We start from the raw sequence: 27,952 nt of genomic DNA, 5'->3' as shown, positions 1-27,952 counted from the left end.
AAATCCCTGCTTCGGCTCTGATTGCGTCAAGATGCTGCCCCCTCCGCATTTCTTCACCCGCAAACAGGGCCCCCAGTCCCTCCCTCTAGGGGCTGCGCAGAGTTGGGTGCCCGCCCCCTCCGGTGCCCCTACGCGCAGTCTCAGGGGAGACCGCCCCCCACCTGGGTCTGGGGCCCTCCGAGGACAGTCTGGGAGGGGACTTCAAATTTCCTGTCCCCTCCCATTTCACTGAGGGCAATATCGAGCCCCAAAGGATGAACCCCCTGGCGTAACCCTAAGGTGGATTAGGGCCCCCAGGGGTGCTGAGCTTGAGTGAACCCCAAAACGACGCTCCTTGGAGGCGGCCTGAGGCAGCGCAGCCCTTAAAGCCCCACCCCCGAGATCCCCACCTAGAGACAGCCTCCAGAGACCCGCCCCTCAGAAGCCACAGACTCAGGCCCCTCCCCCAAGACCCGCCCCCTCAAAGCCCACCCACAAATTGCACGTCCCTAGGACCCTCCCTCTAAAGCCCGCCCAGATAGACTACCATGTAGCCCGCCCCCAAAACTCAACCACCGTAAAACCCGCCCCCTAAGCCGGTTCTCAAAGAGCCCAGCTCCCTTAAGACCCGCTCCTGGGCCCCGCCCTCAGGGCCCCCCCCCCGCAGACTTCCCATCTACTTTTGGCTCCGGGAGCGCCCAAGGCTCCAGAACCCCGCCGTCTAGGATCTCTAAAGTCCGCCTGCCTAGACCCCCAGGGACCGCATCCCTACGGAGTCCCCAAGGCCGTTCCCTGGAGCTCAACCCCTCAAAGGTCCGCCCTGGCACGACCTTCCCCCAAAGCGGACCCCCTGGGAGCCCGCCCCCCGCAAGACCCGCACCCCTTGAAATTCCCCCACCTCATGGAGTCCCTTCCCCAGAGCCCGCCCTCTCGCCCACCCTGGGCCGGGGTGCAGTCACGTTCCCACCCCTGTCTGGAGCTCCGGGTGGGGCGCCCTCTCCCGTGGCCCATCCACCCGGCCTGCAGGGCCCCATTCAGGCACAGGGTATCCGGGACCTTCTCAGGGAGCATGTGGGGGGGGGGGGTCTTGCTTTGAAGATGGTGGTCGTAACAAGCAGAATATGGACAGAGGAGGGGTAATAATAATAATAATGCTTTATATACATCACCCTATTATTAGAATACCCAGTTTATCGCTGAGGAAGATGAGGCTCTGAGAGTTTGGGACAGAACTCTCTCGGCAGTTCCTAAAAAGCTTTGTTCTTAACGACCACAAGGCTAGAATGCGGGGTCATCAGGCACGAGGCACTCTGGCCACACTGCGCGGGGTGGGGGGCTCCCATGACACCGCTGCGCCTTCTGTGCCTCCTCACAGGTCTCCCGGAGGGCTCTGACCTTGACCTACCTAAGAGGTAAGTTCCAGTGAAGGTGGGGCTAGGGCAAGAGGGCGGGGCTTCGGGCCAAGGGGAGGGGTGGGAGGCGGGCAGCGCCCAGACTCATCCTATGGGGGAGGGGCTGTCTGGGCACAACCTGGGGTCTGACTGTCTCCCTTCGTCATGGTAAGTTTTGGCTTCCCGCCCTCGGTGTCTGTCTGGGTCCTCCTGTCTGGGTCTGACTGTGTCCCTCACAGGCGGGTATTTGTCTGGGTCCCCAGCCCTGCTGTATGCGCCGTCTCTGGCTGTCTGGGGTCACCTGTGTGTGTCTGGCCCTTTACACCTGATCTCCCCTCTTTGTCTGTCCACCTGTAGGACAGACATGTCCGGGGCTGCCCTTTGGTGAAAGGCGGCCTCTGGTCTGTCTGCATCTCACTGTCTGCACCTGGGGCCCTTAAGCAGGGTGCTGACTGTTCCTCCCACCAAGTGTCCTGAGGCCTTCTTGGGGGCTGACTGGGCCTCCAGTCTGACTTTGAAGCCCAGCAGGGTAGGAGGCAGGGAGCTGTCTCCTCCCACCCCCAACCCCGGGCCCTGGAGCAAAGCAGGGGTGCCCTTCAAGGCCTGCTTCTTCCTCATCCTTATCCCTGGGACCCTACACCCCAGCTGGGAGGGTCTGTCTGGGCAGGGGGCTGAGAATGACTGGGGTGGCGGGCAGCCTGTCAGAAGCCATGCTGACCCTGAGCCTATCCCCACCCCGACCCCCATCCTGAGCTCCGGGAAGGCGGGGCAGCTGGCACAGGGTCTGGGGGTCAGGGTCGGAGGTGAGAGGTCCCAGTGGAGCCAGATGGGCAGGCAATGGATGGAGGCAGCTCTGCTGTCAAGTTGAAGAACAGGGTGGCGGGGCCGGGGGGTGGGGGGCAGCATGAGGTCAGAGATGCAGGGCTTCCAGGGGGTGTCTAGTGGCTTGTGTGTCCCTGCGTGTGTCCCAGTGTGCATCTGTCCTTGTGTCTGTGCCCTTGTGTGTGTGCATAGGACCTGGGGGGGCACATGGGGAGGAGGTGCTCAGGGCCTGGCAGACAAAGAGCCCATTATGGAACATGCAGTAGCAGTGTGTGTAGGGGTCCCCCCGTGGGGTCCTGTTGATGGCCCGGGCTGTCTAGACTGGCGGGCGGGGGCCCCTCATTTCCATGATACCTGCATGGCCTCTCAGGTTCCCACCCGCCCTCCCCGGGCCGTCTGCCCAGCTTCCTCTCCGCTGCCAGCTGCTCAGGCTTTTGACTCCGTGTCCTCAGACAAGGGGCTTGTCTCTCCTGCCCAGACCTGTGGGCGGCAAGTCGGCCAGTCGGCCAGGAGCCTGAGTTTCCTTCTGAAGACCACCAGATGTGGAGCCAGGGCTGGGGGAGGCGAGAATGCTCCCCTGGGTTGGAGTTGGGGGCTGTGGAGGGACCTGGGGCAGGTTGATGAGAAATTCAGACACTTCTACTGAGGCTTGTGGGCTCCATCTGCAAAAATGCAGGCAGCAGCTGCCTATGGGCCTGTTACTGGGGGGCTGTGACGGGCTTGGGGGTCTGAGCTACTCTGGTGGGCTATGTTAGGGGGTCTGTGGGTGTCTGTAAGTCCAGGTGGGTGTGTGCCACAGTGAGCGGCTGTCTCTATGCCAGTTGTGCGCATGCATGTCGGCACTCCTGTGGGCTGCTGTTTGTGTGTGGATGGATGTCAGTGTGACTCTGGTTGTGTGTCAGGCTCACCGTGGGTAATTGCAAGTCGATGTGTGAGCCAGTGTACGTGGGTGTCTGGCGTCTGTCAGTGTCACTGGGGGTGACTGTGGTTTGTGTCATCCGATTATGGTGCCCCCCGACCCTCCTCACTAAAAATTCAGCTCCAGGAGGGTAGGGATCTTCATCTCTTCTACCCCCAGTGCTAGAACAGTGCCTGGTACATAACAGATGCTCAATTAGCAAATGCTGGACTTGTGGGCTTCCAGGTGACTGTGGATTTCTGCATGTTCCTATGTCCTTTTCCTGTATGTCACTTTCAGTGCACATGTTTTACTGTGTCTGTCTGTGGGTCAGTGATATTGTAGGTGTCCAAGGGTATAATCAAGTGTCAGGGTGGGTGACTATGGGTGTAGGTACTGTTGGAGTGTTATATCTGTTTGTGGGTGACAGAGTTGTAATGGGTGTCTAGGAGGGTCAGTTTAACTGTATGTATGTAGGTCAAGAATACTATAACCCGATGTCAGGATGTCAAGCATCTGTGCAGGCCTTGTACCCTCTGTGTGTATGTGTGTCAGGTTGCCTGGGTGACTGTGGGTGTGTCCTTGCCTGGGCGGGCACATGGATATCTATGAGTGCATGTCCAAGTTCTTGTGAATAATGGTGTCTGTGTGTACCTCTGTTGGGGCATTTACCTATCTGTGGTTGTCACAATTACTCTGGATGACAGCCCATGGGTGCCCATGGCACAGTGAGCCTAGGAGTATCTGTGGATGCAATGGAAAACTATGTGTGTGTCAGCGTTATATGCAAGGATGTGTCTACCACGGTCGGTGGCAGCTTCATTTCTCTGTGTGGCACTGTTTTCACGGGTGTCAGTCCTGGATGTCCACGTCATTGTGGGTGATGTGTGTGCCCACGTGGCAGTGTTATGATGGGTGACTGTGTGTGTGTATGTGTGCATCAGCGTTCTTGCAGGTGATGTGAGTAATAATGGGGATGAGGTACGTCGGAGTACAGGGTGTGGATTTGGGGGTCTTCACCAGCGATTTGGGAATATCTAATTGTGACTCTGTAAATGTATCTGTGAGCGGTCCAGGGAGGTGGAGAATCGGTGGGAAAGGAGATGGGGGGTACTTAAATGTAGTGGGGAGGGGGGGCACTTCTCAGGTCCCATCAGCCAATGAGGGGTCTTCTCCGTCCCCTCCTCCCTTCCCCCCACCTCATGCCCTCCAGGGCGAGGGCCCTGTAAAAGGCGTCCTGTCGCTTTAAAAGGGCTCCCCAGCAGTGGGATTCCGGGCCATTTTTCCTTTTTATGGCCACTTTTGGAGGGCGTGATCCTGTTAGCAAACCTTCGCCCCAGTAAATACCCTGCAGCCGCCGCCAGTAATGACAAGCCGGCGGGGAGCCCGCGGAGGGCGCCGGGGCTCCGGCAGGCGGCGCCGCTGCAGCCCCGGGCCCGCGGCCGCAGCGAGGCCCGAGCGGGGCCCCCGCCGGGATCGGTCTCTGCAGGGCCCGCACAGGCCTGCGCGGCCGTGAACTTGGCCGGGAGCGCCTTCCCGAATGCGCGCGCCGGCCGGGAGCCTCTCCCGGTCCCGGATATCCGAGGCCCCCACCCGCTCGGCGCCCCCAAGAACAAAGCTCGCCGCCGCCCTGTCCCAGGGCTCCCGCGGTCAGGTGTCAGGCAGCCTGGGCACCACTGCCCCTACGACCCTCATCATGCCTCCCCACCCCGCAGGGGCATCTCGGCCTGCCCTCTCCCCGGCGGCCCCCGCTCACTCGGGACTTGTGTGTCTGTCCCCTGTGGAGGGGTCTGGTCCTCCCGGGGCCCCTTCTCCGGGAAGGCGAGACACAGAGATGCCGCCGGGGCCTCCCCGCCCCCCTTCCCCAGCCGCCGCAACAATGGAGGGCCGGGCTGCAGAGGCCGGGTCGCCAGCCCCCCGTCCGCGAGCAGGTGCGCGAGGGGGCTGCGGCCGGGTCCCGCCGCCGCCCCGCCCGGCCGCGCCCCCTCCCCGTGGGCGGCCCCCGCGCCGCTCGCGCCCCCAGCCCGCCCGGCGCCCGCGCTCACCTTGTTTGGGGCCGCCGCCGCGTTTCCCCTCTCCTGTCCAAAACCCTCCCGGAAAAGCCCCCCGAGCCGAGGCGCCTGCACGGGAAATTGCATTTTGGCGGCTCCGGGGCTGGGCGGGGGCTCCCCAGGCCGCGGGCAGGGGGAGGGGGGCCGCGGGGCTCCGGCGCCGGCTCGAACCCGCGGCCGCCGCCTCCCGCCCACCCGCCTGTCTGTCTCGGTGACGTGCCCGCGCTCCCCGCCGCCGCCGCCCCCTCCCTCCTCCGCGCGCTGTGCCGGGCGGTGGGTCCAGCCGCAGCCGTGTGCTCCCCGAGGCCTCCCGCCAGGCGCACCGGGACACAAGAGGGGATGCCCATGGGGCTCCAGGACGCAGCTCCTGGGCTCCGCGCAGGGGACACGGGGGCGCGAACGGGCACACGCAGGAACCCAGATGCACGCAGACCTGAAAGGCGCAGGGGGAGCAAACGCGCACAAAGGCACACGGACCACAAACACAGGGAAGGGTGTGCAAGGGGCTTCCAGACACAACCCCACCGGCGGGAATGGTAGGACATGCAGGAGCACCCGCCACACAAGGATGTCCATAAAACCCAGCTACACGCATAGAGACACCCAGGGTCACACAGACACATGCAAGATACAGACACACACGACCTCCAAGGGACAGGAGGAATGTCCTCAGAATCCCAGGGCACACACAGAAAATACTGGCACACAAATACACAGACTCACAGGAATGGCCCCAGAACACACACATGCACGCACACAGGCCCAGGGGCATACACAAGGTACACAGACATACAGGTGTAAACATGAAACCAACACAGCTCCCCATTCATCAGGTGCACAGCCATGGGAACACCCTGACACACAGCACCTCAACACACACGGATATATACACAGACACAACACACGGATATATACACAGAACAGAAACCCATAGAGACCTGACAGGTACACAGTCTCAGGGGCACGCTCAGACACACAAAGTTCACAGGCACACAACTATATGCACAATCACTCATGTACAAAGGGCAGAGGCACACTAGAATCCATAGAACCAACACGCATACCCACAAAACCCCCGGGCAGGTCCCCAGGGCCACAGGGGTCCACAAGGACACACAAAATACAGGGACACTTGGGGATATGTGTGCCTGGGACCATCTGGTGTAGGCACACACACAGGCTAGGTATACAGGTCACATACGGGAAGTGGACTCAAAAGTTGTACATGGGGTGGGGCTCTTCTGATTTCCTGGAGTTGCTCACACGGAGCCCCCATCTTCTCACACACACACACACACACACACACACACACCACGTACATGGGCACACACAGTAGGAAAAGTACACTGGCTGAGGATTCCTCCAGGGATCTGCACACAGGTCCCCCCCAAATACTCCCTAACAATACACACAATCCCTGCCTGCCGTGGCCACCCCGACTGGTGGAAAGAGGTCACCTCAGGGCAGACTGTGGTGCCAGCCGGACCTTCCATTGGCTGGGACTCAGCTGACAGATTTCTCATTCAGTTGATTTATTTCTCCCCCACTCCAGTCTGAGAAGGGGTAAAGGAAACCTTCAAGCCCCCCACCCCCAAGCCCAGGCCTTAACCTTTGTGGGCCAGGGCCCTGTTCCACCTGGCCATGCCCCTCCCCTTTGGGCCCCCTCACCACAGTCCTGCCTCACTTTCTCCTTGACAAGTCTCCCTTTCCCATACCCTCCCCCCTTCCTTCAGGTTTCAACCCAGAAAGCCAAGTCCCAGCTGGTCCAGGAGGGTGGATGTCCCCAGGACCCACCAGAGGCTATTGGGGTTCAGCCCTACTCTATACCTGACTTCCCCGCAAATGGGGGATAATTCCCTGGAAGAGAGGGCCACGCAAGGAAGAGGATGAGAGTAAGTAGTAACTGGGCCTCTGTGGGTGGGGACAGCTTTGTTGATGTCCCTTATGTAGCCTCCCCCTTCTAACTGAAAAGGAGGGGATTGTTTTGGAATATACAACATTTATTCGTTCAATCCCAATCATCTCAGACTCTTCCTGGCAAGCCAATAAAGTGAATATTGTAATTTTTACATATGGGCAACTGAGGCCCAGAAAGGGACTGCCTCTGGCCTAGGGAGGCACAGCCTGTAGGTTGCAGAGCTGGGAATCTCCCTAAGGCCTTTCCCCATCTGCTTTCAGGATGGGCTTGAAGAAGCTCTCCCGCCAGCTCTCTGGCCTGCTGAGCTTCCCTCAGCTGCCAGCAGGGGGAAGCAGACTCCAGAGCCCTCCCGCTGTGGGGGCAGGCTGGCTCTCAATTCCCTCTTCCTCCCAGCCCTCCCCACATCCCAGCAGCTGAAGACTCTGCCTGGACCCCGCAGGCTGGAATCTCCACTGTCAAGATGCAAGGGCTCCAGAAGAAAGGAGCTCTTCTTAAATAAAGCTCCTAGAACTGACATCCCGACCAAGGCCTCACTCGCACGTGGTCCCTCTTTTTTTTTTTAAACATCTTTATTGGAGTATAATTGCTTTACAATGGTGTGTTAGTTTCTGCTTTATAACAAAGTGCATCAGCTATACATATACATACATCCCCATATCTCCTCCCTCTTGCGTCTCCCTCCCACCCTCCCTATCCCACCCCTCTAGGTGGACACAAAGCACCGAACTGATCTCCCTGTGCTCTGCAGCTGCTTCCCACTAGCTATCTATTTTACATTTGGTAGTGTATATATGTCCGTGTCACTCTAAGGTCTAGCTCTGCTCCTTCTTGCTGCAACACAGGCTGGCAGGCAGCCTCTGCATTCCTGAACTGGGTCAGACCAGGAGAGAGGATTCCTGGATCCCGGCCCAGTGTTTAGTCCCACCCCTACCCCAAAGTCCTCTGAATATCCCCCGGAGCCCAGCACAGGATGGGAGGGTCAGTGGGGGAAGCCCCAGTGCCCGAGCCGCCTGGTTCCTTCTGGCGTGGGAACTGCCCTCCCCACCCCACCCCAGCCCCCAGTTCCTGGGGCCCCTGCCAGTGCTGACTCATAGGGGACCCACGGCTGTGACTCAGCAGCGGCCCTTCCTGAACCTCTCCCTGAGAGATTTCTCACCCTATGTCCCTCCTGTCCCCTTGAGGGTCTCCTCAGGGACCCAGATGTAGGCTTGGTGGGTGTGTAAACCAGAAGGCCCTTCTCACCTCCATCAACCCCTGAGCCCCAGTCCCCAAGGACCCCCAAGGCTGTGGCTATGGGTGGATATGCCTGGCTGTGGGGGTCTAGGGCAGTGCCCATGTGTGCCCAGATGTGTGCCCCAGGCAAGGCCCAGGCTGTGAGCGTGCCTTCCTCCGCACTCCACTGGAGTCTGGGCAGAGGGTGCTCCAGGTCCATATGAGGCCCGGGCTGGGAGCTAGTTTACTCAACCACAAACCAGCTTCTCCAACCATTTTCCCCCTCTCCGGAAATGGCAGCTCCTTTCTTCCAGCTACTTGGGCCAAAACATTTCTTAACAAATGCAATCCATTAACAAATTCAGTTACTGTCCCTTCTAAAGGCACCTAGAATCTTACCCTCTCTGGAGCCCCCATGCAGGTCCAGCCCCCATCATCTCTCCCCTGGACCTATGCAGTTGCCACCTCCTTGCTCTCCCTGTCGCAACCTCCCACAGTCTGTTCCACTGCAGCCCAAGGGCACCTGTGAACACCTTAGTCCCTCCTCTGCTCAGAACCCTCCATGGCTCCCATTTCATTCATACCAAAAGCCCAAGTCCTCCCTGCGACCCTGCACACTCTATCCTGTCCCCTCCCTCCCTCACTTCCTCTACTCTGTCCCTTATTCCCTCTACTCCAGCCACATGGGCCTCCTCACTGTTCCTCAAACACACCAGGTATTGTTCGGCCTCAGGACCTTTGCACAGGCTGTTCCCTCTGCCAAGGACTCTCTTCCCCAAGATACCCACCCACATGGCTGCCTCCCTCACCTCCTTCAGGTCTCTGCTTAAATATCATCTCCTCAGTGAGACCTTCCCTGACCCCCCTATTTAAAATCACACCCCCTTGCTTTATCCTGCTCTATTTTTTCTTTTCCATCGGACTATCACCTTTGAACACACTATATGTTTTACTGCATATTCTTGTTTCTTGCCTGACTCCTTTAGTCACATGTCAGCTCCCTCAGGGCAGGAAGCTTTGACTTGATCACCGTTGGAGCACTGAGAGCAGAGTCGCAGACTGTTGTGTGGATGTATTGATAATTACCATGTTCCTGGCATGTTGGGGAACAAAAAAGACATAGCACCCTCCTGCCACTGTCGGGTGGGGCAGACAGTCACGTAGCTAGCCGATTGCAATGAAGAGTTTTCAGTGCTGAAAGCCAGAAGCACAAGGGAGTATAGGGGAGGCATGGGGCCAGCCTGGAGGATGAGGTGCAATCAGGGAAGGCTTCTGGAGGAGGTGAGTTGAGGCAGGGCCTTGATAGCCAGTGAAGAGTTTGGATATAAGTATAGGGCAGGAAGATTTGGAGGGTTTTTTTTTTAGTTAGGTTTATTGAGGTATCATTTACATAGAGTAAAATTCAGCCCTTATACTATTCTATGAGTTTTGACAAATGCATAGAGCTGTGTAACCACTGCCTGAATCACGATATAGCAGATATAATAGGAGTATGAGGTCACGTGCACCAGGCCATGCACACAGCAATGCGGACACGGGTAGAAGCAGAGGGCCAGAGGGGAGACGAGTGTGGCTGGCTGTCTATTGGCCTGGATTAGGACAGAGGCCTGGGCGACAGGTGGGAATGGGAAGCTTCAGGAAATGGGGTGGACAGGTCTCAGAGGTGGAGCAAGTGTGGAGGTTGAGGAGGAAGGGTGGGCAGGTTGAGTCAGAGGCACCTGTGGGCCCCCCGGGAGGAGATATTCAGAGAGGGAGGTCATCAATACGTGGTGGTAACCAAAGCTATGCCTAGGGAGGAGAGCATTTGAGAGGCATTTCACAAAGACTGAGGAGGAGGAGGAGGGGAAGGAGGTAGGAGAAGGGCCACCAGGAGAATGTAGTGTCCTGTGGCCAAGGAGGAAGTGGGCAAAGGTGACAGATTCTTTTTTTTTTTTTTCTTTTTTGGTCATGTGGTGTGGCATGCAGGATCTTAGTTCCCCCACCAGGGATCAAACCCATGCCCCCTGCAGTGGAAGCATGGAGTCCTAACCACTGGACAGCCAGGGAGTTCTCAAAAGATGACAGAGTCTATATAGAGGTCGAGGACAGTGATGACTGGGAAAATTGGCCTGACTCAGCAACTTGGTGTCAGTGGCGTGATCAGGCAGCCCCTTGAGAAGTAAGGAAGAGAAGGAAACAGAGGCAGTGAGCCCAGCGTGGCACTCTCCAACACAAGTACTGTGTACTGTATACTTTAAGCCACAAACACAGTTACACATGTGTAATTTAAAAAATTTTTAGGGGTGGGATAGGGAGGGTGGGAGGGAGGGAGATGCAAGAGGGAAGAGATATGGCAACATATGTATATGTGTAACTGATTCACTTTGTTGTAAAGCAGAAGCTAGCACACCATTGTAAAGCAATTATACTTCAATAAAGATGTTTAAAAAAAAAAAAAAAATTTTTAGTAGCCCCTTCGCAAAAAAGTAAAAAGAAACAGGTGAAATGAATATTGATAATATATTCGATTTAACCTGATATACCCAAAATAGCATCGTTTCAACATGTAATCAAGATTAAAAAAACCCTCTCAATCAGATATTTCACATTCTTTAAAAAAGCTTGGGGACTTCCCTGGTGGCGCAGTGGTTAAGAATCTGCCTGCCAATGCAGGGCACACGGGTTCGAGTCCTGGTCCGGGAAGATCCCACATGCCGTGGAGCAGCTAATCCCGTGCACCACAACTACTGAGCCTGCGCTCTAGAGCCCACGAGCCACAACTACTGAAGCCCGCGCGCCTAGAGCCCGTGCTCCGCAACAAGAGAAGCCACCACAATGAGAAGCCTGCGCACTGCAACAAAGAGTAGCCCCTGCTCGCCGCAACTAGATAGAGAAAGCCCACGCACAGCAACAAAGACCCAACGCAGCCAAAAATAAATAAATAAATAAAAAACAAACAAAAAAACTAAAAAAAAAAAAAAAGCTTGAGGGACTTCCCTGGTGGCGCAGTGGTTAAGACTCCGTGCTCCCAATGCAGGGGGCCCGGGTTCGATCCCTGGTCAGGGAACTAGATCCCACATGCATGCTGCAACCAATAGTTTGCGTGCCACAACTAAGGAGCCCTCGAGTCACAACTGAGGAGCCCGCCTGCTGCAACTAAGACTCGGTGCAACCAAATAAATAAATCAATAAACAAATATTTAAAAAACCCAAAACTTTATATTTACAACATATCTCAATTTGTAATAGCCACATTTCAGGTGCCCAGTAGACAAGTGACAAGTGGTAATGTCACTGGTAAAGCACAGATCTAGACAGGACCCAGTTTTGCCCTTGTATGACTCACCTCGTTCACTTCTCCTTAATCCCCACCCTATCGGATCCTGTCTTTATTAGTTGATTTCCCCCACAAAAACTTGTACACAAATGTTCATTGCAGCATTATTCCTGTTAGCCAAAAAGTGAAAAATACCCAAATGTCCATTAACTGATGAATGGATTTTAAAAAATGTGGTGTATCCATACCACATATGATTTGGCAATCAAAAGGAATGAAGTTGTGATACATGCCACAACATGAATTCATCTTGAAAAGTGAATGAAGTCAGTCACAAGTCACATATATGAGTCCATTAATATATAGAGACAGAAAGTAGTTTAGGGGTGCCAGGGGCTGGGGGAGGGGAGGGACTTGGGGAGTGACCACCTATGGGTGCTGGGTTTCTTTTGGGGGACAATGAAAAAGTTCTAAAATCGATTGTGGCAATGGTTACACAACTCTGTGAATATACTAAAAACATTGAATTATTTACTTTAAGTAGGTTGATTGTACAGTATGTGAATGTTATCTCAATAAAGCTGTTATAAAAAATATTTAACCTTAATTACTGAGTGTTTCTGTGCTCCCTTAAATTTTGCCTCCCAATGGAGTGCCCCTCTCTTCTCAACCTAGTCCCGGCCCTGCTATTCTTCCCACACCACGCTTAAGAGGGACAGCTAAGGTGGAGAAAAGGCCCCAGGGCAGGTCCAAGGAGGGGAGGCCTGGGCGGAGAGGTAGTAAAGCCAGGGGGATGTGGCCAGATGTGCCCCCAGCGCCCTTGTTTCCTACCAGAAGTCATGGGCTTCCCTGAGTTGCAGGCTCTCCGAGGTGGGAAGAATGATGCCTCCAAAGCCCTATTCCAAGGGCCCTGGCCTACTGGCCCAACCAGACAGCCTGACTCAGTTTGCCCGCTGTATGCATGTGACCTTCCGCTGTCCCCCTAGTGACTCAGGCTGCTTGGAAGCCCCCTCCCTGGGGATGCTCGGCTGCCCACGGTGACTTTTCACAGACATTGTGAAAGTGGGCTGGCGCCTCCCGGGCCCAGGCTGGGGTCCTGCGGGCAGCCCACTAGGGCCTTGTCCCTACAGCCCGTCTCCCCCAGAGGGCCTGGGTCTGGGGGAGGGAGGTGGGGAGCTCTTCTCAAAGGGCCTTTGTGGGAGCGGCTGGGATGCTGGGGGGGGCTGCGGGGGGACCACGCCCTGCGTGACTCACTCTTCATTGCTGGGCAGTGACTCACGCCTAGGCCCCCCTCCTGCCCGCTTGCAGCAGGTGCTGCCAGCGCCAGTTTCGGGATGGGGGCCCCTGAAGCCAGGTTCATGCCACCTTACACCGGGCCTGTGATCTGCACTTATTTCCAGGGGTGCCCGCCTTGCCCTGCCCTCCTTGCCCTGCAGGGCTCAGACCACGGAGGAAACTTCCCACAGTCCCTCTTGTTCTTGGTGGGGTGGGGCGGGGGGCACAGCCCTGGTACTGAGATGTGCCAGCTATTATCTCACGAATGATTCGTGGAATCCCCAAACCACCGGAGTGGTAGGGCGTTCTTGCTACCTCCTTTAACAGATGAGGAAACTGAGGCTTGGTGAGATTATGAAGTTTGCCCAAAGACCCAAGAAGCAGATCAAACCCAGAGTTGGGGCATATCAGAGTGATGCCCGAGTGTATATAGGTAATGATCCCAGCTGCCTTGTGCACCAGGAATGGGTTACTACAGCCTGTAATGTTGCGTCCATTTTACTGATGAGCAAACTGAGGCAATGAGCGCCTAAGCCACACCCGACAGTGAGAGGCTGGGACGGGATTCGAACCGATATCTGCAGCCGGGGCTTGTTCCGACGCTTCGCAACCGGCCTTGAGCACCCACTTGGGGGCTGGGGCGCCCCAGCCGCCGGGCCCCTCCAGCCGCCGGGGCCAGCCGGGACCCGGCCGCCTGCCAGGCTGCCGGGCGCCGCGCCCGCCTGCATCACGCCGCTGTGAGTCACCGCGCGCGCCGGCCCCGCCCCCCGCGCCAACAAACAGCGCGTTGCCTGGCAACCGCCGCAGGTTCCCCGCCCGGGCCGCGCTCGAGGACCGGGGTTCGAGCCTCCAGCCAGGTGGAAGCTGTGAGAGGCTCCGCGAGCCGGTGGCTTTACTCAGATTAGGGACTTAGATCAGGCCTGCAGTCCTGGTTAGCACGGAGACGAGGGCGAAAGACACAGCAGTGGTTCAACGGCAGGGGGGTGGGGGTGGCGCGAGGTTGGAGTGGGTGGGGGAGAACAGCGGGTCCCTAAGCCAGACCTGCCCCTGGTTCTCAGGAGGCCGGTGCCAGGGTCAGGGGATGGCACTGGAGACTCGCTGTGGGGTGAGACGTGCCCTGAGGAGCTGGGCTAGAGCTGTGGTCAAGAAGCCATTGTCCTAGAGGGATCTGGGGAGCCGACCTGGGGGTGGGGATCAGGAGGGCTGTGGTGGGAGTTTCTGGCTTTTCACCATCCCCCCACCCTCAAAGGAGCTAACACAACGAGCACGTTCTATGTTCCAAGCTCTGTTCTACACACGTGTGTACCTATGGACATTAATGTTCACAACAGCTCTCTGACATTCCACTGGTATTATTCCCATTTGACATATGGGGAAACCGAGTCATAGAGAAGCAAAATCCTTTGCTAGAAGAGCATCAAGCTTGAAACCAGGCAGGGTGACTTGGGCTCCTTTGCTCCTCTCAGTGGGTGCATGCCCCCTCTTGGGGGCCGTCATATCTGTGGGAGTCTCCAGCGTGGTTATGAGTGACAAGTCCACTCGGAGCTTGGGTGGGACATGTAAGGCTGTGGTAGGGGCTGGGTGGGCTCCTTGGGGACTGTTGACACAAGGCTGTGTCCTCCAGAGGCTGTGCCAGGCCCCCTCCCAGGCTGCCAGGCTATTTGAGAGCAGGGAGAGAGTTCCCCAAGGGCCAGCATCACTTCACTCTAGGCTCCCCAGGACCCATACTAGCCACCACGGAGCTGCCCACGGGACCCCTCAGGGGGCTGCATGAGGGGTTTCCCAGGGCCCCAGACCCCGTGGGGTAGGGAAAAGAGTAGGTACCAACGCTGGAGCAGGGTGGGCAGGGACATGCCCCAACCCCACCCCTGGCTACCTTTGCGTCATTTAAGAAACGTTTATTTTACTTAAATGATTGATTAAATTACCCATATGTTTGAGTGAGGAGACAGAAGTGTACAGAGTCTCTGGAGAGTGTAAAGTCAGAGGGTTATGGTGGGAGGTGAGGAAGGCTTCCTGGAGGAGGTGATGGCCTAGGACCTGAAGGATGCTCACGAGTTGGCAGGTGGGTATGAAAGGCAGGTTGGAGAGAAGGTGGGGACCTGACAAGCAGGGTCTTCTAGGTGACAAGGGGGACCATGGAGGAACTTTTTGCAGCGGATGGTAGAAGGGAGATGTGACTGGATTTAATTGGCTCTCTCTGGAGAATGGATGGAAGGAGTAAGGCTGGAAGCAAGGAGACCAGGGAGACCTGACTGTTGGAGTGTTTTCAGGCCAGAGATGATGGTGGCTCAGAAATACAGTTGCCAGATTTAGCAAATAAAAATACAGGAGACCTAGTTAAATTTGATATTCAGATATAGAGCAAGTAAAAACATTTTTTTTTGGTTAAATATATCCCAACTATTGCATGGGACATACTGATACTAAGTGATTCATTGTTTATCTGAAAATCAATTTTAACTGGGTGTCCTGTATTTTATCTGGCAAGAGTACTTGAGGGTCTCAGGGAACCCTGGGGATGGGGAAACGATAATATAACAACGATGGAGCAAATGCACTTTGAAGTGTGTACTACTATCATTCCCATTCTGCAGATAAGTAAACTGAGGCCCGGAGAGTTTTTGTTTTTTTTTTTTTTTTTTGGTAACATGTCTCTACAGTTAGTAAGTAGGTGACTCCCGATTGGAACCTAGGCATGTTGATTACAGTTCACCAGCCGATTAGAGCTGGCATCCCCCCTCCTCCCCGGGGGTGGGGTGGGGAATGGGGCTTAGGCGCCAGGGTTTCCTCGGTTTCTGGTGACCCAGGTAAGGGCCTTCTTAATGCAATAGACTCCTCAGCCCCCTCTTGCAGCCTGTGATCTGTGCCACCTCCTTTGCGCCTCTCCTCTCAGGATACTGAGGCAGTGGGAGGGACGGGAGTCGGCCTCAGGGGGGCTCCTCTCCCTGGCTGAGGCTCGGCCTCGGCCTCCTCCAAGCCGGGAGGATCCGCCGTCTGCACCCGCCGGCAGGGGGAGGGGGAGGGTTATTTTTACCTCCCTCCAGGCAGCCGGGGCGACAGGAAGCGAGCGCGCAGCCCGCCAGATGTGGGGAGCCAGACAGCTGGGAGCAGCCACAGCTGGACTGGCGGCCGGCGGGGGGAGGCAGGGTGTGCAGAGGGCGGATCCCAGGCTCAGGTCCCCCCTTTGTTCCCGGCCGCCCCAGCCTCCCCTCTGAGGTCCCCCCCTCACTCCCACTCCCCCCTGCTCATCTCAGGGGTGGCCTCGCTGTCCCCCATCTTTGCGCCAGTGTCCCCGGTGCTCATGGGCTCTCGGGACTCGGGCGGAGAGGGGACCCTGCTTCTAGCCCCGGGGACCCCCTGGTCCCAGCAGAGTGAGGAGTGGGAGGGGGAGAGAGCCCCTCGCCGGCCCTGCCTGCCACCGCCATTGTTTACCCGTCGGCTGCCTCCTAGGAAACTTAACCCGCCCGCGGTAATTTTATTTGGGAACTTCGGCCAGTTGCCATAGCAACCCCCAGTGACGTCAGAGGGGCTGGGGCCCGCAATCCCCGGGAAAGGGGGGATGGGTTTAGGGGGGGAGACCCCCAGGAGGGACCCTCCTTAACCCTGCGCCTGCCGGGCCCCAGTCAGAGGGGAGATGGCAGCCAGATGCGACACCTCTTGGGCGCCCCCATTCTGGCCCGGTGCCAAGTTAGGGTGGCCGGCCAGGCCCTGATGTCATCCAGTGCTGGGTGGGTGGTGAGTCAGTCCTCGGGTGGGGGCTGGGCCAGGCCTGGGGGGCTCTTCCTATCTAACTCACCCCTCCCCCAGCACCCTGATGGACCCTGCCCTGGGGATTTCAGGCACCTGGCTGGGGGTCCCCATAGATCTCTGGGGTCTCTCTGCCCCTCTGAACTGTAGGTGGGTAGGCAAGGGCTTTTCTGGTTCTCTCAACACCAGTTTGGTAGGGTTGAATGAAAGGGTTAGTGGCAGTGAACTGGGGCCACCACACAATGTCCTTCCCCGGATGTGGGGAGTGGCTGGTGTCCTAGTGAGGGGGCAGGTGGTGGGATCCCAGCTCAGTCCATAACACAGCCTGTCACCAGGGTGACGGGAGGCAGGGGCCCTGACTGGCAAGGAGGAGCACAGCACCAGCCTGGGGCTGGGCTGGGAGGAGCCACCCTAACCACAGTGACGTGGGACTTCCTCGGCAGGGCCTGTTTGATGTCTCTGTGTGCAGCGTTGCCATGGGGCCAGGCAGGCGGCCCTGCGTATGAGCCGGGGTGACCTACAGGGTGACTGAGTCTGTCAGGGTCCTTTGACCCAGCTCCCCCAACCCAGGTCTGCATGACTGCGTAAACCTGGCGTACCTATGTGAACATGTTTATCCAGCTTTGACCCTGCCTCAGGCCCTGGACCAGGAAGGACATGGTGCAGCTCATCTCTGAATCTCATAACAACTGCAAAAGGCACATTTTCAGGCCCATTTTACAGATAAAGAAACTGAGGCTCAGAGAGGTGTGATTACTTGGCCAAAGACATCCAGCTAGAAGCTGGGGAGCAAAAATTGGAAACTCAGTTTTTCCACTCTGCTCCCCCACCCCCCACCATCACACTGGTCTCCTCGCTGTTTCTCAAATACTCGAGGAACTTCCTGCCTCAGGGCCTTTGCACTGGCTGTTCCCTCTCTACCTGAAACTCTCTTCCTCCAGATGTCTGCATGGCTTCTCCCTTACCTCCTATAAATCTTTGTTCAAATGTCACCTCCTCCTCAGGGTAGCCTTTCCTGACCTGGCCCCCACCACCTCCCTCCTCATCTCCTTTGCCCCCTTCTATTCTCTCCCTAACACATACCACCCAACACACCATGTACCTTTATACCTGTCTATTTATTGTGTATTTCCCCATAGATGTGGACTCCATGAGGGCAGGGTTTTTTTTCTGGCTTGTTCTCTGCTGTGTTCCCAGTGCCCAGAACAGCACCTGGCACACAGCAGGCACTCAAGAATGTTTGAAGAATGAACAAATGGGCGTGTGTGTATGCCCTGTGCCACTTGACCGCTTGGCCTGGTCTCACCCTGGCCCTGTCCTCTCACCCCTCCCCGTCATTACAAAGGATCAGTTGGCCACTTTGGAGAGCTCCGATCCCTGTTGGCTGCTGTCCCTGGGTAAATTGGCCGGCTCAGGACGAGGGTGTGTGTGTGTGGTGGGGGCAAATGTCAGGAATCCAGATGGAGGGCTGAGGGCACCGGGAGGACCCTCCAAACTTGGGCTGAGGGATGCTGAGCTGTGGTGGTCCAAGCCACGTGCAGGGAAACGGCAGAATGGCTTACATGGGCTCAGGGCCTTTGGCACAGGTATCCCTGGAGGCCATCGTGGAGGAGGCATTTCCCCTAAATGTGTGCCCGATTGGACTAATAAGGAGAGGAGGATGGTTCTGGATGGGAGACCTTGCCCTGCGGTGTAAAGGTAGTGTTCTGTAGGGGCGGCGTGGAGGGGGTGCCCCACTGTAATTTGGTCACTGTATGCTTCTGGAATGATGTGTGTGTGTGTGTGTGTGTGTGTGTGTGTGTGTGTGTGTGTGTCCACAGGAAGACTCTGGACCCTGGGAACTCCATTCCCCTGTTTGTAGCTGCTCAGGAAGCCATGTGGCGAGTGCCGCACCCCCTCTGGGCCCCACCCTGAGTCGGGGAATTCTGTGCCACCCCAAATCTCCCCCTGGGGCCCCACAGGTGGCTCTGCCCCCTCCTGCCCCAACCTGCCAGATCCTGCAGCCTGGGCCAGCCTGCCCCTTGGGCCCCAGAGAGAAGAAAGACCCAGGAGCCCCCAGGGCTGGGCCCCATGGGATAGTAGCTAGGTGTGGCTTCTGCCCCCCTCTCCGCAATCCCACCAAGATCCAAAGTAGGAGCCTGTTGAGCTGAACTGAGAAATGAGGGACTCTGGAGGAATTCTGGGGTGCAAGGTGACCCAGAGGCACCCAACCAGCCCCTCCAGTCTTCTGCCTGGGTCTGCTGCTGGGTCGCCCCCTCCCCACCCCAGCTTTAGTCTTATTGCCTGGGAAGTGGGGTGGTGAAGAATCTGACCCCCAGCCCTAATTATATGACTTCGGAAATGTTGGAGTGGGAGAAAAACTGTCTCCCAAAGCAATGCTCACACAGGTCTGGGAAGGGTCCTCTGGCTGCAGAACCTTGCCGTGGCATCATGGTGGTGGTGGTGGTCTGGAGGCCATTGGCCCCAGTCCCATCTTGGAGAGGGCAAAGTGGCATCCAGGCATGCCCAAGGAGGCTGGCTTGGCATCAGAGGGCACCTCGCCCCCCCTTTGCTGAGTTTTGTTCCCGGCCCCCCACCTGGGCACAGGGCCAGGCCCCAAGGCAGGGCCCCGTCCTGGGGAACAATGCCTCCGTGTTCCTCCTCCCAGTGGAGGGGAGGTCGGTGGAGGATGAGGTGGGACAGACACGCATGCAGGGAAGGAGGGAGGGATCCAGGGAGGGCCTCTCTCCCAGGGATACTCCAGGAGCTGGGGAGTTTCCCAGAGGCCCTGGGTGTGTGCCGGGAAGCCTGAGGGGGAAGGGGACCTAGACCAGGGACCACCTGGACTGGGGTCAGAAAGTCTTCAATGGCAGCAGGAGAGGGTTGGGTGGGATAAAAGGAGGGACTTCCTGAGGCTAAAGAATGCACTGTGGAACTGGAAAGAGTGGGGATTCGTGTTTGGCAGAATCCCAGAATACCCAGGCCCATGCCCTCCCAGGGAAGGGAGGGGTCCGCGGTGGCAGTGTGACCCCCCCTCCATCTCCCCTCCCCTTGTCTACAGCCTCCTGGGTTTCTCTCCCTGCCTAGGGCAGGACCTAGGCCAAGAGGAGTTTCGGAGGTGCGATGTGAATTAGGACCCCTGCTCCCGCCCTATCCCAGCAGGAAGAGCCTTCGCTGAAAAACTGGGGCTAGACCCCGAGTCCAGGACCCAGAGGGAGGAGTTGGGCTGAGTATGGGGCCCAGGAAGAGTTGGGACAAGGGAGGAGAAAGTTGGGGCTGAGTTGGGGACAGGACTGAGTTGGGGGACCGGAGAAAGAAAGTGGGGGCGGACCGGCTCCGGGGGCACATGACGGCGGCGCCCGCCCCGCCCCGCGCCCGCCCCCTGCCCGGCCGCGGGGGAGGAGACGGGGAGGTTTTAAAAGCGATTCGACCCCGCGGCGGGCCGGCCAGTGAGTGGGATGGAGCGCGGTCGGCGACCGCCCCCGGCTTGTTTCGGCCCCGCCGCCCGCCCGCCTGTGTCTCCGCCGGCCGGGCCGGGGCGGCGGCCGGAGCCCCGAGTGCCGGCTCCCCTCCCCCCGTGGGTGAGTCAGGGAGGGAACCGGGAGGGAGGCGGCGGCGCCGTGGTGGCGGCGGCAACTTTTCCGCGCCGGACTCTTGGGCTGAGTGGGGGTGCGCCCGGCGGGTCCCCCGGCCCTTGGCGAGGGGGAGGGCGCCGCCCCGCGCCCCGCCGCCGGTGGCTGGGGGAGGACCGCGGGGCCCGTGTATCTGGTGGTGGTGGCGATGGAGTCCCGGGGCGCCCCCTACAGAGCGGGGGGAGGGCGGCCCACCTCTACCCCGTCCCGTGGGGCCCGCCGCGGCCCCCCAACCACTCCCCCCCAGGAGACTCCTGCGAGTGTGGTGGGGAGGACGGGTCCCAACGCGACCGGCGCAGGTCGAGGTGGGCAGGAGTTGGCCGCAGGGTGGGAGGGTATGTGCCTCGCTTGGGGTGGAGGGAATGGCCCCTGGGGGTGCATGTCTGGGCTTTGTGGGTCGGGGTCTCCCAGAGTTATGTGGATGCGGGTGGGAGACAGTGGTTCAAGTTTTTGACATGTCAGTCAGTGAGTGAGGGGAAGGCCTTCCACAGAGGAGAGGGCTGGGGCCCAGCAGTACAGCCTGGGCTTAGGAGGGCTTGGGGGACCCTCTCCTCCCTTCCCACTCCTTCTGGCCCAGTGGAGAAGGGCTCATTCATAGGAAGGGGGCCAGGTTTGGGAGATTCCTAGAGGGCTGACTCCCCAGCCCTGTGTAGCTTGGGGTCCCCGTGCCCTCGGGAGGCAGGAAGAGGGTGAAAGGACCCAGACTGAACCCCGACCCCTTCATCCTAGCCCCAGACTGACCTCTGACTCCAGCACCGGACTTGACTGCTACCAAAGCCCCCAGCCGTACACTGACTGTCCTATGCAACCCAGCCAGGCCCAGACCCAGTGAGTGGCCTCTTGAATGCCTTGGAGGTGCAGTTGGCTCCCTGTCACCTGTCCCCTCTGCCCCAGCCCCAACCAGCTGCCTGTCCATGGCTGGTGGTATATGAGGGTGAGGCTGGGATGTGTGGGACCCTTGGCATGAGGGGTGTCCTCTGGCAGCCCTGCCCATGCCAGCGTGAGCTGGAGGGCAGTACCCAACAGGTGCCCGGGCTTAGAGGCGAGGTGATGTAGGACACACCCTGTCCGCTCGCCCACGCACCCTGCCCGGGCCAGCCGGTGCGCATGTGTTCACATGCCGCCGTCCTGGGAAGGCATGGGCCCTAGGGCCTGGTGCCAGCTCTGTCCTAGCGCCCAGGGGGCACCCATTGCCCTCTGTCCTTGCAGGATGTCCTCTGGGAGCTCCCTCAAGACCCCAACGGGCAAGTCTTGTCTGTGGGCCTGGAGGGGGCCCTAAAATAGCTGCTAGCCTGGCTCGGGGCTGGCACGCGGAGCACATGCGTGACAGGGCGTGTCCAGGGGGGTCGGGCCTGTCTGTGCCCGCCCGGCCTCTGAGTCTTGCAGACCCTTGCTCACTGGAAAGAAACAGCAGAGGCGGATGCTCCAGGGGTCCTCCCCGGGACCCCCCTACCAATCCCTGCCTATTGTAAGTGGAGGCCAGATGTTCTGTGCAGGCCGCAGCTGCGGGGCAAACCCCTGTCCCATTTGCAGTCACAGGGTCACTGGCCCCATGGGTGCAGTGGGATGACCTGTTCTCCGGGGGCCCAGGTGATGCTTTGATATACCGTAAGGCATTTTTCAGAGTTTGCCCTTCACTTTGGGAGGCTGGGTGGGGGAGTCTGTCCGAAGTGAAGGACATCGCAAGGAACCCTGGGCGGTCTGAAGAAAACTCCTTCCGGCCCCTCTCTGGGCTGGCTGGCTGGCCCTTTCCCACTTTGGATACACTTTATGCCAGGATCAGGCCTGGCTTTTCCTTAGACTTCCCGCATGACCTTGGGCCTGGTTCTGAATCCTCTGGGCCTCAGTTTCTCCATCTGTATATGGGAAGCATTGGGAAAAACGAGCGGAGAGAAGTGTGTGCTTCCCTTCCCTGTCCTGGGCCCTCACTTTCAGATCCCTTGGAGGGCACTCTGGCCACCTTCCCTCCTGCCATTGGGTGTCCTGGGTGAACACGGAGGTGTGCCTGGGGGAAGGCCGGTCCCCCGGGACGGACGTACTCGGAAGCCAGTGGGTGTGGGTGTGTGAGAATCCTTGGGCAGAGAAGGACACCGCCATGCTGGGCACAGCTGAGTCATGCTCTAGCGGCGCCTTGCCCCAGGGTGCTGGAGCTGGCGCCACCCTGGGTGTGGTCACTGAGCTGTGGCCCTGGGCAGAGCAGGCCTGGGTGGTCTGGGATGGGGTCCTGGATGGTGAGGGGCCAGGGAACTGACTTCTGAGATGCTAAGCCCCTTGGCCTCCCTCTGGCCTTGGTCAGGCGTCATCGTCCAGGACCATGGTCACCCACACCCTGAGAATACCTTGGGGAGCCAGGGAATCCTGACCTTTGGGCCTGGGAATTGTCGGGGTGCTATAGGAGGGGGACAGGGCCTGGAAGCCAGCAGCTGCCTTCAAGGCCAGTGGCCCCCAAAAGGCAGGCCAGGGGGCCAGGACAAGGATAAGGCAGAGATGGACATGGCAGTAGGGTGTACCCCTCAGTAAAGGGCCCAAAGTGTGGATGTTAGGGGTCCCCTGGGAATTCTGTCACTGGTCTGAGGGGGATTAAAGTTGAAGGCAGGGGTTGGAGCGCGGCGTGGCCGGGCACCGTGGGGGCTGGGATGTGACTTGCATGGTTCCCCTATTTATAACAAGTGATTCAGTCCTCACTTACTCACCCCTTCCTGAGCCTGCCCCCCTCCCCCGAGCCCTGGGTGGGCAGCGGGGCCCACCCACTTACCAGTGCCCTGCCTTCCTCCAGCCGGGCGCCAACCTCTGAGGGCTGCCCATCGGGCCGGTTGTTATGATGGCCACGTTGGGCTGGGGGTGAGGGGTGGGAGGCGGGTGGTCAGGCGGCACTTGGCTGGGCAGCCCAGGTTAGCGGCTGGCTCGGGGCCTGGCCTAGGGAGCCTCTGCGGAGAGTCTGGGCCCATTAGGCAAAGCGTTAGTGACAGGCTGGGAGGGCGGGCAGCAGCGGCAGGCAGGGCGGGGCCTGCAGCCCTTGGTATTTTCCGATCCCAGCTGCTCTGAGAGGGTGGAAAGTATTTGGGGACCAGGCTTGGGGGCGGTGGTGGTGGCGCCCCCGGCGGAAGCTGCCCCTGATTCATTCTTGGAGCATGGGGTTGGGGGGGGGCAGGCATTACAGAGTATGTCTCACGAGTCCACGCCCTGTCTGCAGAGCGTACTCAGACATACATCCATACATCCATCCATCCATCCATCCATCGGTGTGGCCTGGGGCCTGCTGTGCTCCCCGGGCCCAGGGCCCTTCCTCCCCACAATGCCTCCAGCTGCCAGGAGCTTGGCCCTCCTTGGACACCATCTCCCCAGAGCCTGAGAGACGCGCCTATGGTAACGGGGGCCCTGCTTCTGGGCACCTGCATGACGGTGCCCCCTCCACTCGAGAACCAGGCCTTTTGCGCCTGCGGGGATGGGGAGTGGCCTTGGCCTCGGCCCGGGGCTCTGTGCAGGGGAAACCCCACAGGAAACGGGCCTGGCCAAATGGCCGCCCTTCCCGTTCTCGTCCCTGGGACACGAATGTGCTGTCTCACTTCCGGAGGCGGCCCAGGGAGGCCGGCCGCCCTGCGGGGCCTTGTCTGCTCCTGGTTGGTGCCCCTAAACCTTGAGGGAACAGGGCTGGGCTAGGGCCCGACCGTAAAGCGGGTGGCCGGTGTACGTATGTGTGTATGGAGGGGTGGAGGCACAGAGCAGGACACCTCACTCCACCTGTCTCCCAGTGGTGGCCACCGCCTACCAGATCTGGACGCTGGGGTCCTACCCGTGTGCAGCGTCTTCAGTGCCATCATCCTTCCTGTTTATGCCTGGTGAATGATGACAGAGTAGCCCCATCCTAATTATACACAGCACTCGCGGGATCCTTACCATGACATTATCCCTGCTTTGCCGATGGGGAGACGGAGGCCCAGAGAGACTGAGTGACTTGAGAGTCACCCAGCTGGGAAGCTGCAGAGCCAGGGTTCAAATGCAGCTGGACTGGCTCCAGAGTTGGATCTTCTAACCGCAGGGCTCTCATCATATGGGAGGTCTCTGTTTACTGAACACAGGGCTGGCTTCATGGGCGTGTGACCTGTGCCATTCACAGGGTCACCCGCCACTGAGAAGGACCTGGAGCTTGGTTTCATGCTCTGCTGTCGTCTTGAAATTCTTAATTTGTGAACAAGGGGCCCCAAGTTTTCATTTTGCACTGAGTCCCACAAATTCTGTAGGTGGTCTTGGTGCCAGGTACTTGCTAGGCAGCACTCTTGGTGAAACCTCACCATGCTATGTGGTAGAGACTCTTGGCTGCATTTTACGGATGGGGAAACTGAGGCTTGGAGGGCATTTGGGAAACTGCCGAGCTGGGATTTGCACCTCGAGCCTGGGTCCGGTGCTCTGGGGGCGTGCGTGCCTCGGGGGAGAGCTGGGCGCCCGCTGCCGGCATCCGCTCACTCTGGTGGGGCGCGGGCTGAGGCCTGAACACCAAGGAGACAGGGCCACGCGGGGTGGCCCTGGTGGTTTCCTCCTGCCCTTCAGGCTTCTAGGAAGTGGCGCCAGCTGGGGTGAGATCACTTCCTCACCCTCCTGCCCGCCACCCCCTCAGCTTCCTCTCCCCATGGCCCCAGTTAGCCTGCCCAGGGCTCAGTGGTGGGGGTGGTGAAGAAAGGGAGGGGGGACCTGGCTCTCGGAGCTCCAGCCTCCTTGGCTGAAAGTGACCCTCTGGGTATCTCTACCTCTCTGGGCCTGGGAGGCATGGCTGGGGCTGGGGGTATCCAGCCTGGTGGTCTAGCTCTCTCTTTAGCTGCTGCTGCACGTGGGGAAAAAGGGCTTCCCTGCAAGACCTCAAAGGATGGCAGCAAGTGGGGACCTGGAGGGCAGATGTCCTCAAATCTCATTACCTCCTTTTGTCTCTCCTAGGTGCCAGCTGCTGGCCCTGCCCGGTGCCCCCCCACCCCTGTGCCATGGCCGGCTGGGGTTCCTGGGGATGGGATTTGCTGCCTGTCACAAATCACATTGCCAGGGATTTCCAACCGACCCTGAGCCCTGCCTCTGGGGCCACCGCTGTCACTGCTTCCGCTGAGGACACTGACCCAGGGATGGGGATGGGGTGGCAGAGAGGCCTCCACCGCCTGTGTCTGGCCTGGGGAGCAGGGCTTAGCTGCTTGTGAGCAGGTCCACAGCAAGTCGTGTTCACAGTGGCTAAGTTCCGCCCCCCGGGGCCTCGCCTCCTCTGGCCCTGCCACCTCTCCCCTCCGCCTGCCTGTCCGACCTCCGGGCCTCTCTGGGCTCTGCCTCCCGTGCCTACTGAGCTGAAACACAGTTGATTTGTGCAGACTGGCTCAGTTCAGCAGGAACAGGAGTCAAGCCCCCTTGGAGTCTTCGGCCCCTGCCTTCCTTGGGTGGGCCAGTCGCTGCCTGGGAGAAGAGATGAGGACCCTGCCCTGGACCTGTGTCTGGAGGAGGAACTTGGGGACGAGTGGAGCCTGGGATGGGATGGGTGAACCCAGCTGTCTGCTGCAGGCCCCCTCCTCCAATTCTGCACTTGGGGACCCTCACACAGTCCCATCTCAGGCTGGGCTGTGTTCCCAGGGAGGATGGGTAGGCAGGCGGGTGGCCAGCCTTTCCATGAAAAAAGGAAGCCAGCTGTGTCCCCGCCTGGCCGACCCTTGGCCCCTCCTCTCCCAAGCCTGGTCGGGGGATGGCTGGCTCACATCTTCCCAGCAGTCAGTTACCCAAGAGGAAGCTGCCTTGGGCTCTTAGACCGTTAAATGCCAACTCCGGGCTTCCGGAACCAGGCTGGCCTGACCTGAACCTGCCTGGCCCCTTCTCCCTGGGCCCTGCGGCTTCCTAACTTGGGGGGGAGGAGCCATGACACCCTCCTGGCACGTGGGGCAGGGAATGAGGTCCCTGTGGGCCCAAAGGACACAAGCAGGCCCGCTCAGTCCTTGGGTGGTCCCAGGGCATGGACGCGTTGAGACTTCGTCCATCATCAGATGGAATGGGGCTCTTTTGGGGGTGAGACTGGGGAGGCAGAATGAAGCCCCCCAGGCTGTCAGAGTTGGCTCAGTGTACCCCTGTCCCACTGGGGCAGGGGCAGACAGCAGCTTGGGGAAGTCTATGCTGTGTGTCGAGCCTGTTGTTCAATTAAATAAAAGCTGCCCCCTGCCTCATTCTTGAAGGTCTGGTGGTTTGTGATTTATTCTGGCCTCCAACCCTGGAGTTTCTGGCTTTTTGACTGGGGAGGGTTGATTGGTCTGAATTTACTGTCCTGGCATCCTGGGCTCCTGACTTCACAGGATCCCCATCCCTGCGCCGCCTGCTCTGAGGAAGGTGATAATTTAGTCACATGGGCGGAAAGGGTGCCCTTGTCATGGAAAGGTGACCTTGAGGAGTGTCCTAGGGATGGGTGTTGACCCCACGTGAAACCCTGGGCTGGAGGGACTTTCAGGGTTGGTGTGGTGACAGGGAGGACTGTTCTTGGAGGACTTAGATGGGATCATGATGAGGCATGCCCCACATCCAGGGCCGGGTGTGGGAGAGAATGGGACCCAATCTAAGCTGGTGGCTGGGGGTGACCCTGAGGGAAACACTGGACATTTGGGGATACCTGGGACCTGAAGGTTTTGATCTAGTGACATTTGGGGATGACTTAGACATAAGGGACAACTTGGGCTGGGGTAAGATTTGGGGTGTCTGGTATCTGAGAAGGCTGGTGGGGAACTTGGGCTTGAGGTGTGTATGTGGGCCCAAGGGGGACATCTGGCTGTGACTGGGACCTGAGTCGTGCCCTAGGTCTGTGGGAAACATCTATCTGTAGATGACTTTGAGAGGTGAGGGGCACAGTACGGGGCACCCCAGGTCTGAGGATGTTTGGAGGCAGCTGGGACCACAAGGGCCAAAGCTGATGTAGAGTGCTCAGAACTGCCACTCCTACCCTCCCAGGCCTCCAGGCGGCACTAAGGAACGTGCGGGTCAGCGGGTTGGCGGGGGGGGGGGGGGGGGACGACTTACCTGCGGGAATGCGTGAGGCGGGGCAGGAGGTGGGACCGCCTCCAACTGGTTCCCTCCAGCGCAGGGAGGAGCCACGAACCAATCACCAGGCCCAGCGCCACCGAAGGCCCGCCCACTGCTGCGCGCGGGCCCCCGGCGCCCTCTAGCGGCCGGCTCCGCCCAGCCTCGCTCTGAGCCCCGCCCCTCCGGGAAGCCTCTGTCCTCGCCTGCCCCGGCCCTGACAGTGACCCAGACAGTCCGTCCCTCTGTCCGTCCCTCTCTAAAGACAGGAAGCCAGTAAAGGAAGGCAACCAAGGGCCTTCTTGCCGTCCACTAGATCCCTCAATTTGGGGATTGGGAGCCTCATCCGCGGTGTAGGAGCCCAGACACGCCCCCCCATTGACCTCGCCCACCAAGGCCTAGTCTAAGCCGAGTTCCCACCTTTGGGGGGCGTGCCTTCCCCACCCAGCTGCACCCAGCACCTGACACGCACCACCGCCCGTGCTCAGAAACTTGCAATTAACTCCAATAGCTAGTGCTGGAGCCAGGGCACCCCCTAGTGGCCATTCCCAGCGCTGCATGGGCCATGCAGCCCGGGATGAGCAATCAGTGGCCCTACCCCAGCAAGGTACTAAATCTAGCTCTGTCTCTTTCTAAAACTGAGTGCCCTTTCTTAAACTTTGGAGCCTCAGTTTTCTCCTCTGTAAAACAGGAATGCTAATCCTACCGACTCGTAGGGCTGTTATGACAGGTGTTGCAACAGATGACAGGTGTAAAGCGCGGGTGT

At 58.9% G+C, this 27,952-nt stretch overlaps 1 protein-coding gene across 1 annotated transcript; it reads left to right on the top strand.

Annotated features, from left to right (window-relative positions):
• The first annotated feature begins 31 nt into the window (after positions 1-31).
• On the top strand, positions 32-26,353 carry LOC133090685 (basic proline-rich protein-like). Its single transcript, XM_061189050.1, has 15 exons — positions 32-122; positions 647-792; positions 1,355-1,391; positions 1,610-1,613; positions 1,728-1,754; positions 1,815-2,173; positions 2,615-2,685; positions 4,399-5,414; positions 12,514-12,564; positions 13,469-13,668; positions 16,060-16,274; positions 18,514-18,682; positions 19,986-20,112; positions 20,893-20,991; positions 25,093-26,353. Exons 1-15 carry the CDS (start codon positions 32-34, stop codon positions 25,253-25,255), a joined length of 2,775 nt encoding a protein of 924 aa, XP_061045033.1. The 3' UTR covers positions 25,256-26,353.
• Positions 26,354-27,952: the final 1,599 nt, after the last annotated feature.

Source organism: Eubalaena glacialis, chromosome 4, assembly GCF_028564815.1.
Source record: "Eubalaena glacialis isolate mEubGla1 chromosome 4, mEubGla1.1.hap2.+ XY, whole genome shotgun sequence".
Taxonomy (NCBI): Eukaryota; Metazoa; Chordata; class Mammalia; order Artiodactyla; family Balaenidae; genus Eubalaena; species Eubalaena glacialis.
Note: the sequence above shows the minus strand (reverse complement) of the source record. Positions and strands in the feature narration are given on the sequence as shown.